Here is a 16,653-nt window from a genome sequence, read left to right on the forward strand (position 1 = left end):
GTGCCGCCGCTCCGCCGGGCGCTGCTGCTGTGGCAGCTGCTGGCGGCGGGCGGTGCGGCGTTGGAGATCGGCCGCTTCGACCCGGAGCGCGGGCGCGGACCCGTGCCGTGCCAGGCGGTGGAGATACCCATGTGCCGCGGCATCGGCTACAACCTGACCCGCATGCCCAACATTCTGGGCCACGCGTCACAGGGCGAGGCGGCCGCCGAGCTGGCCGAATTCGCGCCGCTGGTGCAGTACGGCTGCCACAGTCACCTGCGCTTCTTCCTGTGCTCGCTCTACGCGCCCATGTGCACAGACCAGGTCTCGACGCCCATCCCCGCCTGCCGGCCCATGTGCGAGCAGGCGCGCCTGCGCTGCGCGCCCATCATGGAGCAGTTTAACTTTGGCTGGCCGGACTCACTGGACTGCGCTCGGCTGCCCACGCGCAACGACCCGCACGCTCTCTGCATGGAGGCCCCGGAGAATGCAACAGCTGGCCCCGCCGAGCCCCACAAGGGCCTGGGCATGTTGCCTGTGGCGCCGCGGCCCGCAAGGCCCCCGGGCGACGCAGCCCTGGGACCGGGTGGCGGCACTTGCGAGAACCCCGAGAAGTTCCAGTACGTGGAGAAGAGTCGCTCCTGCGCGCCGCGCTGCGGCCCCGGCGTCGAGGTGTTCTGGTCAAGGCGTGACAAGGACTTCGCGCTTGTCTGGATGGCTGTGTGGTCAGCGTTGTGCTTCTTCTCCACGGCCTTCACTGTGCTTACCTTCCTGCTGGAGCCTCACCGCTTCCAGTACCCCGAGCGCCCTATCATCTTCTTGTCCATGTGCTACAACGTCTACTCGTTGGCCTTCCTCATCCGCGCGGTGGCCGGCGCCCAGAGCGTAGCCTGCGACCAGGAGGCGGGCACGCTCTATGTGATCCAGGAGGGCCTGGAGAACACGGGCTGCACCCTGGTCTTCCTGCTGCTCTACTACTTCGGCATGGCTAGTTCGCTGTGGTGGGTGGTGCTGACACTCACCTGGTTCCTGGCTGCCGGCAAGAAGTGGGGCCACGAGGCCATTGAGGCCCACGGCAGCTACTTCCACCTGGCAGCGTGGGGGCTGCCAGCCCTCAAGACCATCATCATCCTGACCCTGCGCAAGGTGGCAGGGGATGAGCTGACTGGGCTCTGCTACGTAGCCAGCATGGACGCAGCTGCGCTCACCGGCTTTGTGCTGGTGCCCCTCTCCTGCTACCTGGTGCTGGGTACCAGCTTCCTCCTGACTGGCTTTGTGGCTCTCTTTCATATCCGCAAGATCATGAAGACAGGTGGCACCAATACAGAGAAGCTGGAGAAGCTAATGGTCAAGATTGGGGTCTTCTCCATCCTCTACACTGTGCCCGCCACCTGTGTCATTGTTTGCTACGTCTATGAACGCCTCAACATGGACTTCTGGCGCCTTCGGGCCACAGAGCAGCCATGCACAGCAGCCAGTGTGCCAGGGGGGCGGAGGGACTGCTCACTGCAAGGGGGCTCGGTGCCCACTGTGGCTGTGTTTATGCTCAAAATTTTCATGTCACTGGTGGTGGGCATCACCAGTGGCGTCTGGGTATGGAGCTCCAAAACTTTCCAGACATGGCAAAGCCTGTGCCACCGCAAAATGACAGCGGGACGGGCGCGGGCTAAGGCCTACCGGGCACCTGGGGGCTATGGCCGCGGCACCCACTGCCACTATAAGGCCCCCACTGTGGTCTTGCACATGACTAAGACAGATCCCTCTCTAGAGAACCCCACACACCTCTAGGGACACAGGCCTGTGCAGGGCGGCTGTTGCCCTGCCTCACCTCTCCCCCTCCTGAGGAGACAGCTGACTAGCAGCTGCCCAGCTGTCAAGGTCAGGCAAGTGAGTGTGAGGGGCCCAAGGACCAGGGTGGGGAGATGGTTTTAAGCCTTGTCAGAAGCCAGTGAGGCTCACTCCCCTATTGCCCAGTGCAGGGAGTGAGCCTGGCTGATTCCCATGGGTGTTGGGGGAGCATGTGAGAGGAGGGGCAGGAGGGTGCATGGTCCAGCAGGGAGTTTATTTAATGATGTAATTTATTGTTGCGTTTCTCTGGAAGCTGTGACTGGAATAAACCCCCCATGTGGCAATGCTGAGTCCTGTCTGGGCTGGGAAGGGAGTCTCGGTAGGAGGGTAAGGGCCTTGCAGGAGCCTCCTAGTGAGCAGAGCTGGGTGTAGATGCCAGGCTTGTACCCTCGCGCAGCCTCATTTTCTGGCTCCCCACCAGTCACTGAACAGCTCTGTTTTGCAGGTTCTGTTTTTCTCTGGCCTGTCTTTGCTCCTTTGGCAACTGAAGCCGCGGTTCTTGCTTTCCAAAGGGATGCCAGTGGAGACTCACAGGGAACTCCCTGGGAGGACACCCCCACCTCTAGGCTGTTTAAAGGGCTGCAGGTACATCTTCTCTGCCTTAGACTGCTTTCCTCACTTGGTAGAAAATACGAGATGCTAGCTCAGCCCACTCCAAGGAGTGTGTGGCCACCCCCAGCAGCTTAGATCCCTAGGGCCTGTCCTGGTCTCCGCTTTAGGCATGGTGTCTCCAGCCAGTTGAGTATCCCTTGTTTACTGTTCCTAAGACACTCAGCAGTGACACTGTCACAGCCAGGTGGCCCCGAGGACCCAGCCACACTACCACCCTCATTTAGAGGGACTAGGAAGCCCTCAGACAACAGCTCCATTGATCAGCAATGGGGCTGACTGACGCTCAATCCCAGGGCCTCCCTGGTCAGAGCTCTCTGCCCTGCATCAGCCACCACCAACCTCACAAACCTGGTGAAAGCCAAATATGTTGGGTCAAATTCCCAGATTAACTCCGGCTTGCAGTTGAGGGGGTTAGGGTCCCCAGGGTGTTTTGCAACCTTCTCACCTTTGCTTATGCAGTCTCTTGCAGGTGGAGTGCGCTCTCCCATCTCACTCCTCCTCGGTAGGCCCATGGTTAACACCCCCAGGCCTTCTTTGACCAATGAAATCAAGTGACCCCATAACCTCTCCCTAGAAGGATCCTTGTGTGAGGAACAGATGAACTTATTGAAGGTGACAGAGCCCGAGCTAGGAAGGGGAGGAGCAGGAGAAAAAGCCACCAGAGCTGGGCTAACAGGCCGGGCTTAGAGAGCAGAGCTGCAACTGAGCACCTGCCCCAGGGCCGTGGACAGCCTAGTAAAAGGCATGTTCTGAGTTCTAGTGTGAAGGGGAAGGTGAACATCATGGGAAGGCCACCCAATTTACCCTTTTCCTAGCCAGTAGTTGGATGGTGAGGGTGGCGCTGGGCTGTGTCCAGCTGGTAGGGAACAAGCTGGCTTCCGGGACAACTGGGCTGGGAAGCAGGTGGTGAGGGGGGCAGTGCAGTCAAGACAGCCCCCTAAGGGCCCTGCTTTTGAGGGAGGGTTCACATAGACCAGAGCCTGGGAGAGCGGGTTGCTGGGAGCCTTGCCAGGGAGGCCTTCTCAGCCTAGAAGACACCATGGTAAAGTCCCAGACCCTGGAGGAAGAAAACATTCACTAAAACCTCTGAGGTCCTCCACTTGCTCTTCTCTCCATTTTAAAGACGGACGAGTGTTCGGTCTAGCTCCAGAGCTTCAGCAATTTCCATACCAAGGATTCTGTCAGTCAGCAGAGGGACAGCAGGTGTTACAACCTACAGTACTTTTTTTCCAGGGAGCCCCTCCCACAGTAGAATTTCCCACCCCCAAAAGAAATTTTAGACTCACCAACAATTGCCTGAGACACACCTGTACACCTAGCCCCCCACCCACCAGTGGCCCTGGTGACCCAACTTGTGGCCCTCCAGAGCAGCCTGTCCACGGGGACTGGGCCTAGCCACATGGTCAGAGCTGGTGGGTGGGTGAGACCAGAGGGCCAGAGAATTTCTCAGCCCTAACCTCAGTGTTAGTTCCAGGGAAGCAGTTCAAAGTTCACAAGCGTTAACAGGGGTGCTCCTGACAGAGGCCAGATGGGGGTGGGAAGGGGTCAGAAGCTGCTCAGCCCAACCCTGAAGGAGGCAGCTACAGTACTGACAGGGGTCTCTGGGGTGTAAAAAGGCCTCAAGACCACAAGCAAGGGTAACCAAAGGCAACCCTCTCTTCCCACCTGGCTTCTCATTCACTCAACATCCTACCAAGGAGAATCTGGTTGCACAGCAAACTGGAGACATGGCTTCTCAGTAGAAGGGGAGAGGCAGCACAGCCAGCTTCTCTGGAGCTGGAGGACTGGTCAAAATGTAGCTGGGGCCAAACCACTTCCTCCCCCGCAAGACTGAAAATCGCCACGTGCACACTCAGCGCGGGCCTGGCTTGAAGCCCTCACTCAAGAGCCCACAAAGCAGAGAGTGACAGAGCCATCACCCAGGGTTTTGGATTTTTCTGCTTTTCCTTCTGCTGCAAGTAGCTCAAGTGGTAAGGAGCCAGCAGTTTCACTTCTTAGTAAGTGGGATCCTACCATTGGCTGCTTCCAAGCAGTGGCAACCTGTGACTTTATAAAAACTCCCAGCACAAAAAGCATATATAAAAGATGGCACGGTAGAACTGTTGAAGCCGAAAATACATGGGAATTCACCGTAGTTTTCACTTTTCGTGTGTCTGAGAGATATTTTAAAGTGTCAGGCATTTTCCGAAGTCTAATGCTAAAGATTAAATTTAAACGCGTACAGTAGAGACTTAAAAAGTACTTTCCTCTAGCTCCCAAGTATCTGAAGCAAAAATTTGGGGGTTTTAGACAAGCCAAGTCAGGAGAGGCTTGACGGTGATGTTTCAGTCATCCAAGGTCTCAGCAAGACCTGGAAGGAAGCCCCGCAGTGATGGGTTTGGGTGGCTAACATCCCCAACCTGGCTCAGGAGTAGACAGGGAAACAGTGCTCAGGACACTGCCCACCAGCGAGAGCACTGAGAAAGACTCACCAGGATTATTTCTTCTTTATAAACACATAATGTTTATTTGAAATTCCAATTTATTACAAGTTTACCCTTTAATGAGGCCCTTCCTCCTTAAAGTCAACTTAAAAAAAAAAAAAAACAACAAACAATTCAGGTGTCACTGAAGTGGGAACACAGGATTCTCACTGTTAACGAGAACAGACTGGCTCTAGGAGAAGAGGCAGGGGAGGCGTCGGCGGCTGGGGTCATGAAATTGTCCTATCAGTGCTAACTCCAAACCTGTGGGGAAGGGGCAGTGAACCTATCCACCAGTCACTGGAGCAAATTCCCTGTCCTTGGGTGAAGAGGACAGGTGAGAGTAGGGGCCACACCTGGAAGTTTAATATTAAGATGCTTTATTCGCAAGGTCTACGAGTTGCAATCCCCTTTGCAGATTTCTTTTCCCTAACTTAAGTAGGTACATAAGAGCTCAGGTGCTCAAATTTCCAAATTCAAAGTTGATAGAAAAGAAAATTAAACCCTGTTTTGTATTTTTATCAAAATCTGCCATAAAAGGGAAAGACTACGCAGTTTTACCTAAATGCGCTAGACTCCTTGGGGTAGGGGCTTTCTGAGTTTCTTTCTCCTCCTGCCTTTCCTCCCACCCCCCCCACCAGACACCTGAGATTCAGGTGCTGGGAGTTCCAAGTCTGACGCGGAAATGAGATGGGAGGCGGCTGTACATGGAGGAGATGCAAACAGCCACCAGGGCAGGCAGGGTGACGCCCCTTCCTTCCCTACCAAACCCCACTGTTGCTCCGAAGAGCCTCCAACCCCACTTCCTGAAGAATGGGCCGAGGGAGATCGGGCAAAGTAAAGCAAACACGTTATCATATAAATTGTACTGTACATGTGCCAAAGCAAGATGACAAATATTTTACAAGATGTTCTTTATACAATATCACTGCTGAAACAAGCAACTTTTTTTAATAACTAGAAAAGTCAATTAAAAAATTAAACATTTAAATTCTTCCTGCTTTTCTTCTGCTCCCCTAAGAGCTTGTCTGGTATGTGGGTGGGCTGTGCTCCAACACCCCTCTGGCCAGATCCATCAAAGTAAAGGTTATATGCATGATTACAAGCAGGACTCCAGTCTCTAAGTGAAGTGCCTTGGTTTTTTGTTTTTTTTTTTGTTTTTTTTTTTTGTTTTTTTTTTAGTGGGTGAGGTGGAGTGGAATTGGGGCAAGAGTTGTCACAAAGAAGGGAAAGCATTCAGGAATGGCTCCAGGGCATGTCCCTTTACTCTGCCAAGATCAACTCAGACCACAACTGTTTCATGATGCTGGTGAATACAGAATTCTGTATGGCACTCACTGATACTGTCACCTGAGGGAGAGGAAGAGACAGAGTGCGGGTTTAAAAAAGCAAAATGATGTATCACCCTGATCCTTCCATGTAATTCAGTAACCCCTCCCCTGGAGAACAGAGGGCTTGGCACTGTTGTGATGGCCAAAGCAGGAGGGATCTCAGGAAGGAAGAAAGTAAAGAAGCTGGGCTAGCAGGAAAAGCCGTATCCTGGACTCTTCCTGGAAACTCAGAAGGGGGGTTAAGGCCATCTACAGCCTGTAATATTTCTGAGTGGAGACCACCCAACCAATACTAAGCTTTCCAAAGAATTCTGCTAGACAGTGGCCTTATAGAAAGTTTGTAAAAACAGCACAGGCTTGGAGTGACAGGAGTCTCTGTGATGACCTTTCCAGATTCTACAACTTTCTCCACCACCTCTCACCTCCTTCCTTTACTCTCTCCCTCAATTACCCAACCTCAGCTCCCTTACCAGGACCCTGCCTCTATTTCTTCTGTCTTCGTCCCCTAGACTGTCCAATGGGCTCTGACTCACTGTCCCCTTCATCTTCAGCAAGCCGATCAGGAAACTTCTTGCGTTTCCTACGGACATATGGGTGGCCAGGAAGGTGTTTATGCAACAGAGCCACCAGACACTGTTCTGTCTTCACCATGCAGTTCAGCACATGGCTGCCTCGACAGTTGTAAAGCTCAGCATTGGTAAACACTTGCTTCATGTCGGTGAGAAACTCCTGCACAGAGCGATAGCTCCCACAGGAACATTTGTTCTGCATTGTCTGAAAGTCCATGGGGTGAGTGATCACGTCATAGTAGTCCTCAGCCTCGTCTCTAGTCACAGGCTCCCTGTGGAGAAGAACCACGTAGAGACATTAGACTTGAATGCAACTGACAGAAACCTTGCTATCAACTGCCTGCCTCAGAATTCCCAGTCCTGCTAAGATCAGTCAGTGGCAGGCAGAGAAAATAGGTAGTTCCAGGAACTACCTCCTTATTTTTTTAAGACTTATTTATTTATGCATAAAGAACTGAGGTACAGGCCAGAGGTACAGGGGGTGAGAGGATTCACCAGAGACAATGTGGGGAGCAGAAGAGGCTGCTGAGGGGAGCAGTGGGTGGGTCAGAAGAGGTCTGCCACACCATGTGGGTCACCTCCTTGGCCAGGGATCGAGCTCGTGCTGTAGTGGCTGCAATAGCTTCAGAGGGCTGTGCTTTAACCTGCTGCACCACCTGGGAGGGCCTGGAACTACCTATTTGAAAAACAAATTCCTCCACCACTGAGGAAACATCCTGAAAGGAAAGGGCAGGTAGCTCCTAGCGGTTTAGCTTAAACTACCTCTGCCACAGGCATAACTGGATGCTCTTAGGTCACACACAGTTGGTCCCATAACCCTGCACTGGAGGACACTAAACTCACCTGAAGGGCCAGCTAAAGCGGTATTTCACAATCTTGTGGAGGATCTCTTCACACTTATGCAACTCCAGGCTTTGCCTCCGCGAGCTCCGCTTGGTCTGAAGTACCTGGTGCCAAAGAAAAGATGACATGTTATTATAGGTCCAAGAGAAGACTGAGCAGAAAATGTGCATATCTGCTTAAAAAAGGAAGAAATAAAAAAAGAGTTCAACCATTTTCTTGGAGCAGAGACAAACTCATGTGACATTTGAGTCAGAGTGTGCACTCGGCCAAGAGGCAGGTGCTCAGCCCACTTGCCACAGCTCTGGGTGGATGATGATCAAAGCAGTAGCAGGCAGGGCAGTTACCACATTACAGTCCTGCTAGAGGGCGGGGAGCTAGGGTCACTGTCAACAGGACACTAGCTCTCTGAAAGCAGATGGACCTGGGATTATGCTAAGATCCTGGATGAGGATAATAAACAAGCAACTGCAGAAAGCGGACCAGGTTATGGGGACGATATTTTATGGAGGTAAGGAAGAAAAGCAGGCGCTCTCTTCCTGGCTCTCCTTCTGTACACACGTGGGAGTGGAGTGGGATCCTTCGCAGAGGTGAAAAGTGAGCACTGAGCAAGCGGGAAGATCTCAGTATCCTATAATCCCCCTAATAATTTGCTTTATACCCCCAACCCTATTTATTCTTGAAAACAAGCAAATTTTCAATAGCCTCTTCAATATTCCTGATCATTCAAATGAAATCTAAGGCAAAACCACTAATTCATTGGCAAGGAGGTGGAGGAGAAGGCAAAGGGGAGAAAATATGTCCCTCCCATAACAACTGTGGGCAAAAGACCCAACAGTGAGACTCCAACATAGCTAACATTCCCACAACAGAGACCCAGCCCCTCTGAGGCCACTGGAAACACATGAGGACTATTTTAAAATCCTTCACAAGCTGCAGGCTGCCTATTAGCTGGAGGAGACGATGTCCACAGGCTCCAGCAGGGGAATGCCGGACATAGCTGTTCCTGGAGGGCCTGCTGGCTTGTCCGTCTCCAGGACAACCCATCTGTTTCATCAGTCTCCCAGGCTAGTTGGGGGTGCAGAGGAGGGGGGGGTCCCACCTGTTGCCTGCTAAATTCCTAATGCTGATATGGGGGGAGGCAAGAAATAGAAATGTTAAAGGGAAGACACTTAATTCTTACCAGCTCATCAACCTCCACATCATCCACAGGTGGTGCCTTCGGCCGAGACCTCCTAGCAGGATGCGGCTTCTTACCTGGTCGTCGGCCTGGTCTTGCTGCAGGAGGAATGACACCCTGCTTGCCCCTGACAGTCTTCCGAGGTCTCACTGAAATAAGAAATCTGACTTCAGAACTGAACTGAAGATAATGGGAGCATATTTGTGGCATGGGGAGTTAATCTGGACAAGCGAAGCGATGGTTTCTGTCGACTATACGGTACTCTTGCAGTCTCTTACCTTAATAGGACACAGTAAAGGATATCTTTCATCAACTGCCAAAGACCTCTGAAGAGTCTCTTCAGAAGATGTGCATTTGAGAACTGTCCCCACCCTGTTCAGTTACTCCCAGGAATGAGGCCCTTTGAGGGAGTCCACTGTAAACTCACTAATTCTGGAGAAGCCATTTGCTAACAGACCTGTCTGGAATTCCTACAGCCTAAACTCTGCCTGAATGTATATATTTACATCGGAGGTAAAACTTAATTGTAGAATTACCAATTATCCTACACTCACCACTACAACCTTTTTGGAGAAAAGCTGTTACTTACGCAGTCTTCCTTATGGAGTTAAATTCAAGGCTAGCACAGTGCTGTTTTCTTGCACTTCTGAAAACCATACAGAAATCTGAGCCCTGCCCAGAATGCCCAAAAAAGATAAACAATAGAAGGGCATCAAACTACTTATGTCGCAGGTTTACAACAGGTGCAAAATATCAGACAAACCAACCCTCCTCAGTGTGTCTTTAGGGAGCAATGTTCCATAGCTAAAGGTTTCTCCACTGAAAAATTTTCCTTGGGACAGAGTTAACAATTTGGACAAAGACAGGGGTATACAGAGAACAGAGTTTTATGGTCTATTTCAGGATCACGATAACTTATCATTGTCTATTTTGAGGTGTATCCAAGACCAGGCTAGTATGAGAGAAATTAGCTAAAGGCAAGGATGAATCTTGGGACACTAGGGACAGTCACCAACCCAAGTGTGGAATGAGTGGAATGAGGAAATTATAACTTTAGTGGCCAAAATGGCAGAACAAAGGTCTCTGCCACCCAAATATTTCCTAGAGCCTTTTGGAAGGCAGATGGACAAGGGCACAGAAACTCAGAGAATGAATAATTCCTCGGAAAGTGGGTAATAACTCAGAAGTGAAATGCCACCACTAGTTTGAATATAAACAAAACCATTACATTGCTACATTAATAGCTGTTCTAAAAATGCATAAAACCATGATTCTCCAGTCAGCAGAACAATAGTCTCTGAACAATTAATAGAGTACTTTGTCTTCTAAGATGGATACATGGAAAATCATAGTGAACAAGAGAATTGATCCCATGGGAAAGGAAGAAAGCAAGGTGTCCTAAATTAAACCCTGACGACTGGGGAGATGGAGCAGTGTACAAGCCCTCAGGCTTCAGCAGCAGCAGCAGCACTGAAAAGAATGATCAAGGCAAACTTCCTTGCTCTCTCTCCTTATCCCAAGTACCATAGTTCAGAGTACTACAAACTTAGGACCATTTCTTCAAAAGTTCATTGGTCGGCCCTCCCTGGTGGCGCAGCGGGTTAAAGCACAGCACTGAGAATCTGAAGCCACTTCCGCATGAGTTCGATTCCCGCCTGCCCCGGAGGTGACCACATGGTGCGGCAGACCTCTCCTGACCCGCCCACTGCTTCCCTCAGCAGTGTACTTCGTAGATCTGCCTGTTCTGCTCCCCACTCTGTCTCTGGTGAAGCCTCTCACCGCCCCTGAGCCTCTGGCCTGTACCCCAGTTCTGTATGCACAAATAAATAAATAAATTAAAAAAAAAAAAGTTCATTAGTCATGATGTGCTCTCTTTTCTACTATCCTACACAAAAGGGTCTATTTTGTAAAGGGGAAGATTGGTAGAAGACTAGAGTAGGTTTAATTATGAAAATAATAAGACTCTTAAAAGACACAAGCAAAAAGGAACATAACTGTAAATTATGAGGCCTTTTCCCCTCTTCTGGTACCCAGTGAGAAACAAAGCAAATGGTCTAACTTTATATTTAAGTCACAGAAAAGCCAGCCTTTTCTTTTCAAACCACCTACAAAGCCCTACATACTGGCGGAAAGAGAAAATCTTTTTAACCAGAGAATTGATAACCTTTCTGGAAGCAATACTGTGCAAGAGGCTAAAGAACTGTAAGGAAACGGCAGAGGACCTAGACCTTCCTTCCTTCTAGATTTATTTATTTATGCATGTAAGAACTGGGGCCAGACCTGGGGGCTGGGGGCTGTGGTGAGAGTTTTCACCAGAGACAGCGACAGAACGGGGAGCAGAACAGGCAGATCTACTGAAATACAGGCTGAGGGGAGCAGCAGGTAGGACAAGAGAGGTCTGCTGCGCCATGTGGGTCAGTTCCCTGACTGGGGACCCAACTTGTGCTGCAGCGGTTGCAGAGAGCTTCACAGTGCTGCACTTTAACTTGCTGGGCCACCAGGAAGGCCCTTTCCTTTCTTCTTATTCCCCTGCACTGACAGGTTGAGAACCAGCAGACCTGTCCTAAACATACCTGGGTGTGAATTCCACTAAATATCAGACCAAGTGGATCAGTGATAGGTTGATGTTCTTGAGACTAAGCCACCCAACCCCTTCCATCTTCAAAACCCACTGAAACCACGGCGGCAGATAGTGCAGGGGCAGCCCTTCGTCTACTGCCCACACAGCCACTGCACCTCAGTGTGGGAAGCTGTAAGGCCAACTAAAGAAGGCAACGATACTTACATCGCAAACCAGCCACTTCGTAATCTTCTTCTTCCTCTTCCTCTTCTTCCTCCTCTTCCTCTTCATCACTCTCATCATCTTCACTGTCCTCAGAGGCAGACTCCTCAGTATAATTCCTGTGAAGAAGAAAAGCATGTAGGGAACACAGTTCTAGGTTAAAGTAGTCCTAAAAAGAAAGTCCCGCAGGGATCCCAGCAACATTTCCTTCATAGATTAGCTGAATTTGTCTGAGTAGAGGGAACCTGAATTTAGACCCAGGACATAGGAAACAAAGAGTGAGAAGCTAAATTTCAGCACATGCTTCCTCCACCAGGCCCCAAACACCTTGATAGGACACCAAAAGCAACAGACATAAAGATCAAAATGCAAACCCATCCTTGCCTACACAAAGCTATAGCCCTATATACTATAGCAGAAGTAACTGAAACCAAAGGAAAAAAAAACTCTACTCCTTTTGTCTCATTGAACCAGTCTGGTAATGAACATTTCAGGTATTAAAAGCTGTCTCCAACTCTGGGGTGGACTATGAGGAGATCGACAGTCCAGACAGGTGTTACTCCACCTTGATGGCCCCCTTCCAGGAGCTGTAACAGCTTGCAGATGACCATTAACATCAAAGCAATAGTAATCCCAGCTCAGAGCAGCTGGTTCAAGCCCCACCAACCCAGAGTAGCATGCCTCATCTCTTCAAGTGGAGCTGGAAATAACCAGTGAGATATAACCATGTAATACCATTAGATGGGGTCAGGATCAAACAGTTCTGCCCTTTCAAAGAGAGATCAAGTCAGAGTGCCTTTAAGCTGCCCTTTTACAACCTCGAATTTCAATATGGAAAACAACAGTTATTTACCAACAACAGTTGGTAAATATTAGGAGCTCTTTTTCACAAGGCACTATGTTTGACCTGTTTGCCCGTACTGGGTGGGAATGAGTGAACAAAGCATCACCTCTACTCTCAAAGTACTAACACTTTGATGGGAAGACAGTCACACAAAACTAACCATAAAGGCAAAATATTGTTTTAGAAATCAGAAGTTCAATTGGAACACAGAGGGGGCAACTTATTCCAAAGATAGAAAAATGTTTCAAAATAAGCAGTGCAATTTAGGTAGGCAGGGGCATTATATATACCCTGGTGGGGTATATCTTCAGGAGTAGAAAAATTCCCAGCAAGGAGGAAAGAAAAAAGCATGAACAACGAATAGTCTGTTATCAATCACACAAATATGGGAATAATGATTCATAAAAACATAGGCTAGTATTATATAAATCTCAAAAAGCTAGATTAGGGAGCTTGAATTTTACTCTAAAAGCAATAGTAAAGTTTTGAACAGGAAAAGTAACAAAAGCAGATCTTTGCCTTATATAAATCACAAAAGCTGAGCAAGACGGGGAAAATATGAGGTGAAAGAAGAAGAGTTGAGAAGCCACTGAAGGACCCATATAAGAGATGCAGGAAGGCTAAGTGACAGCAGGGCCCACTGCGAATGGATTGCAGGAGTCTGACTTCTAAGATGTGGACATCAAACTGATAACACCTAGCAACTAATGAATATGGAAGATGAGAGAAGAGGAAGCTATCCCAATTGACACCAAAGTTCTAATCATGATAAGGAAGGAAACAATAGGTATGAATATGCTAATGAATTTGAGGATTTTTAGCGGTAAGTAGTTGCAAAAGTAGTCATGAGCTAAGTGGAAAAAGTGGGCAGCTCTACTGTCTGCCTAAAACTCTGCAGGTGTTTCTTTTCTTTTCACAAACTCTTTATCTTTGCAAAGCAGAAAATCGCCTGCATACCTGGGACTATGCAGGTGCCACACTTTTCCTAATAAACCAGTTTTTTAAAATGTAAAAAGAAAAAAGAAAAAGAAGTGGAGAGAGTGGAAGTAAGAGACAGATACATTGTTATAAGAGAAGAAGGTACAGATAATGGCTGCTAGTAAATCAGAAATGCTAGCACTAAGCTCAAAGCACATCAGAAGCCTTTGAGCTATACTGTAATACCTTAATAACTAGGCTGTGTATCCTTAAGATGAATTTAAAAGTTCCTTAACAGCATTCAGCATGAGTAAATGAAGCTTAATCTTTACAGCTATTTATTCATTTATTTGATTTAAAAAAAGAAATTCTCACCTGCCACGGGAGTTACGCCTGGCAGTAGCAGGCTGGCAAGCTGGGCACTGCCACTCACCATCTGGTACTTCATAGAGGGCCGGCCTCAGACAAAACAGGTGGAAGGCTTTATTACACTCGTCACACAAGATAAGTTTGTCGTCCTCGCCTGCAAGGAGATAAACTTGTGTAGCATTGTTGGGAGAATGGCAATAATCAGCGAGTTGTAAGGAAGAGCTGCTCACCTTCAATTAGCACCACAGAAGAGCAAACATTCTAGTATAGTGCTACTCCATTTAAAAAGGAAAAAAGGTCTTTTACTAAAAAGCAGTGTAAACGATAGACTACAGGCCACTTAAGGATCAGGTCTTTTGACTTACAACCAAAAATCTACCCAAGGTTAGGACATGACAGCTAGCACTTACTAAGAGGTAGCAAAACTCAAAGAGCAAACATTTTTGCTGCTCCTGTTATTGAGAAGTGAATCCACTATAAAGCATTATATTTTCTGCCCTTTCTCCTTCCTGTCCCCCCAACTTATACCTTAAGTTTTTCTGAAACTAATTAGTTTCCCTACATTTGAAATACAACAAACCAGTTAATCTGATCATCGTCCTTTGCCAACCTTCATTCTGAATCAGTTTTTAGGGCAAATGAGTAATTTTTATACAGGTGTTTTTGTCTTTGGAAGTAAAATCCTAACCTAATTCACAAAATTACTTGAGCCAATGAAACTCAATGGGGAGATTTTAGCCATGAAGTTGTTTTTGCAAATGTGAACTCTGAAAGTTCTTGGTATTAAACAGTTCCGCTCCATTAGACTCTGCTAAAGCCATGGACAGCGATAGTCTTCACAATGAGCAAACAGTGCCCTCTCCTGGTACTGCCTGCCTTGACAGATGAGTCAAATTCAGGAGATTCAGAACTCAAAATAATGGGTCAACTAATTTTGTTCCCTGTAGAAAATTAAACTGGAGAAAATAAATGCATCCATTTTATACGTAGAACTGAGGAGCAAAGGGTCTGTTCTGATTTGCTATATATGACTTCAAGACTAGCACTTTATAGATCTCTGGGAGGTAAGAGTCATCACATTTAAGTGTTTTGTACATAGATTTTTTTAGATTGAATGCTGTACTAAAAGAATACTTTTCACTTTGGAGCAGCTAATTTTTTTCTTTTAACATTTTGTTTATTTGTGCATACCAGAGGTGCAGGGGCGGCAAGACGATTCACCAGAAGCCAGTGGGGAGCAGAACAGGAAGAGGGATTGAAATACACTGCTGAGGGGAGCAGCTGGTGGGTCAAGAGAAGTCTGCCACACCATGTATGTCACCTCTCTGGCCAGAAATCAAACTCGTGCTGCAGTAGCTGCATTAGCTTCATTGTGCTGTGCTTTAACCCGCTGCACCACCGGGGAGGGCCCTGTAGTAGTCTTTTTTCAGAGAAAAAAATTATCTGATCGTATCTAAACTTAAGACATTTATCTATACTTGACCAGAGAGGTTTCATAAACGACTAAACTCTTTTATGTTAAATATGAACATTTTCCCAAAAGTACTTCAAAAAAAAAAAAAAAGATTTTATTTATGCATAAAGAACTGGGGTACAGGCTAGAGGTACAGGGGCCATGGGAGAATTCATCCAAGACAGAGTGGGGAGCAGAACAGGCAGATCGATGAAGTACACTGCTAAGGGGACAAGCAGGCAGGTCAGGAGTTTTGCCTTACCATGTGAACGACTTTCAGGGCTGGGATAGAACTTGCAAGAAGCAGCTATAGCCAACTTTGCAGAGCTGTACTCCAACCTGCTATACCACCAGCAAGGGCCCCAAAAGCACTCTTAAAAAATATCTCATGCATCTCCCTCCTTATGAACTATATGTTTTAAATAAAGACCTGTAATAAACTATGAATTTTCTTAAGAATACATTAAATATGAAAGTAACCCTTTCCTATACAAATTAAGCCTCCCCCCTCAATAGAAAAGCTAGCTAAAATGGGGGGCTCTTACCATTTCCAAACCACAGTAAAAGGAACATGAATAAGTTATGAATTCTGTACCTTAAAAATAATCTTACTTTAAAAATGGTATCTTGGCCCTCCCTTGTGGAACAACAGGTTAAGGTGCAGCAGCACTACAAACTAGCTCCAAATGCTTCAGTGTGAGTTCAATCCCCACCCTGGAGGTGATCAACATGGAGCAGAAGACCTCTCCTGACCCGCAGGCTGCGACCCGCTGGCTATGACCTGCAGACTGTTCCCCTCAGCAGTGTACTTCATCAAACTGCCTGCTATGCTCCCCGCTCTGTCTCTGGTGAATCTTCACACCGTCCCTGCACCTCTGGCCTGTACTCCAGTTCTGTACAGCAAAGACTGATGCCAGTCAAGCCCCAACCACAGCACCCTTCCATAGTTCTTTAAGGGAGAAAAGATCTTGGGAATGAAAGTCATGATGTCTAATAAATTTAGATAAGCAAATTTAATCTAAATTTACCTTTCTTTCGGCAAACTTTGCATCTAGCATTTTCTGCTGACATATCCCACTTGATACAAGCATCAAGCATTCCAAGTAGAACATGCATTCTGGAAAAAGTCTGAGCTTCACGGATTGCTGTCTTCCACTTTTCCAGAGCAGATGCAACCTAAGTAAGAGACCAAACCAGACCAGAATTACTACAATGACCTCAAAGAAATGAAAGGTTGCTATCTCACATAATACTGACAATGTATATACAATGAGAGAACCAGTAACAGATAAAAATATGAGAATATTCTCGGACCCTCCCTGGTGGTACAGCGGGTTTAAGCACGACACAGAGAAGCTTAAGCCACTTTCACATGAGTTTGAGCCCCACCTGCCCCAGAGGAGATCCACGTGGTGAGGCAGACCTCTCCTGACCCGCCCGCTGCTCCCCTCAGCAGTGTACTTCGT

General features: G+C 47.9%; 2 protein-coding genes across 2 annotated transcripts in view; one reads left to right on the forward strand and one right to left on the reverse strand.

Moving 5' to 3' along the window:
• Positions 1-6: 6 nt before the first annotated feature.
• On the forward strand, positions 7-2,148 carry FZD9 (frizzled class receptor 9). The gene has a single exon (XM_004688288.1). It carries the CDS (start codon positions 130-132, stop codon positions 1,765-1,767), a length of 1,638 nt encoding a protein of 545 aa, XP_004688345.1. The 5' UTR covers positions 7-129; the 3' UTR covers positions 1,768-2,148.
• Positions 2,149-4,928: 2,780 nt separating this feature from the next.
• The window catches only part of BAZ1B (bromodomain adjacent to zinc finger domain, 1B), a 63,388-nt gene continuing 51,663 nt past the window's right edge, over positions 4,929-16,653 (reverse strand). Inside the window, 8 exon segments of the mRNA XM_012729152.1 lie at positions 4,929-6,251; positions 6,703-6,735; positions 6,737-7,073; positions 7,645-7,748; positions 8,825-8,970; positions 11,607-11,722; positions 13,741-13,888; positions 16,216-16,363. Coding sequence (XP_012584606.1) covers positions 6,165-6,251; positions 6,703-6,735; positions 6,737-7,073; positions 7,645-7,748; positions 8,825-8,970; positions 11,607-11,722; positions 13,741-13,888; positions 16,216-16,363 — 1,119 coding nt within the window. The 3' untranslated portion in view covers positions 4,929-6,164.

Source organism: Condylura cristata, unplaced genomic scaffold (genome assembly GCF_000260355.1).
Source record: "Condylura cristata isolate star-nosed mole 26May11 unplaced genomic scaffold, ConCri1.0 scaffold00024, whole genome shotgun sequence".
Taxonomy (NCBI): Eukaryota; Metazoa; Chordata; class Mammalia; order Eulipotyphla; family Talpidae; genus Condylura; species Condylura cristata.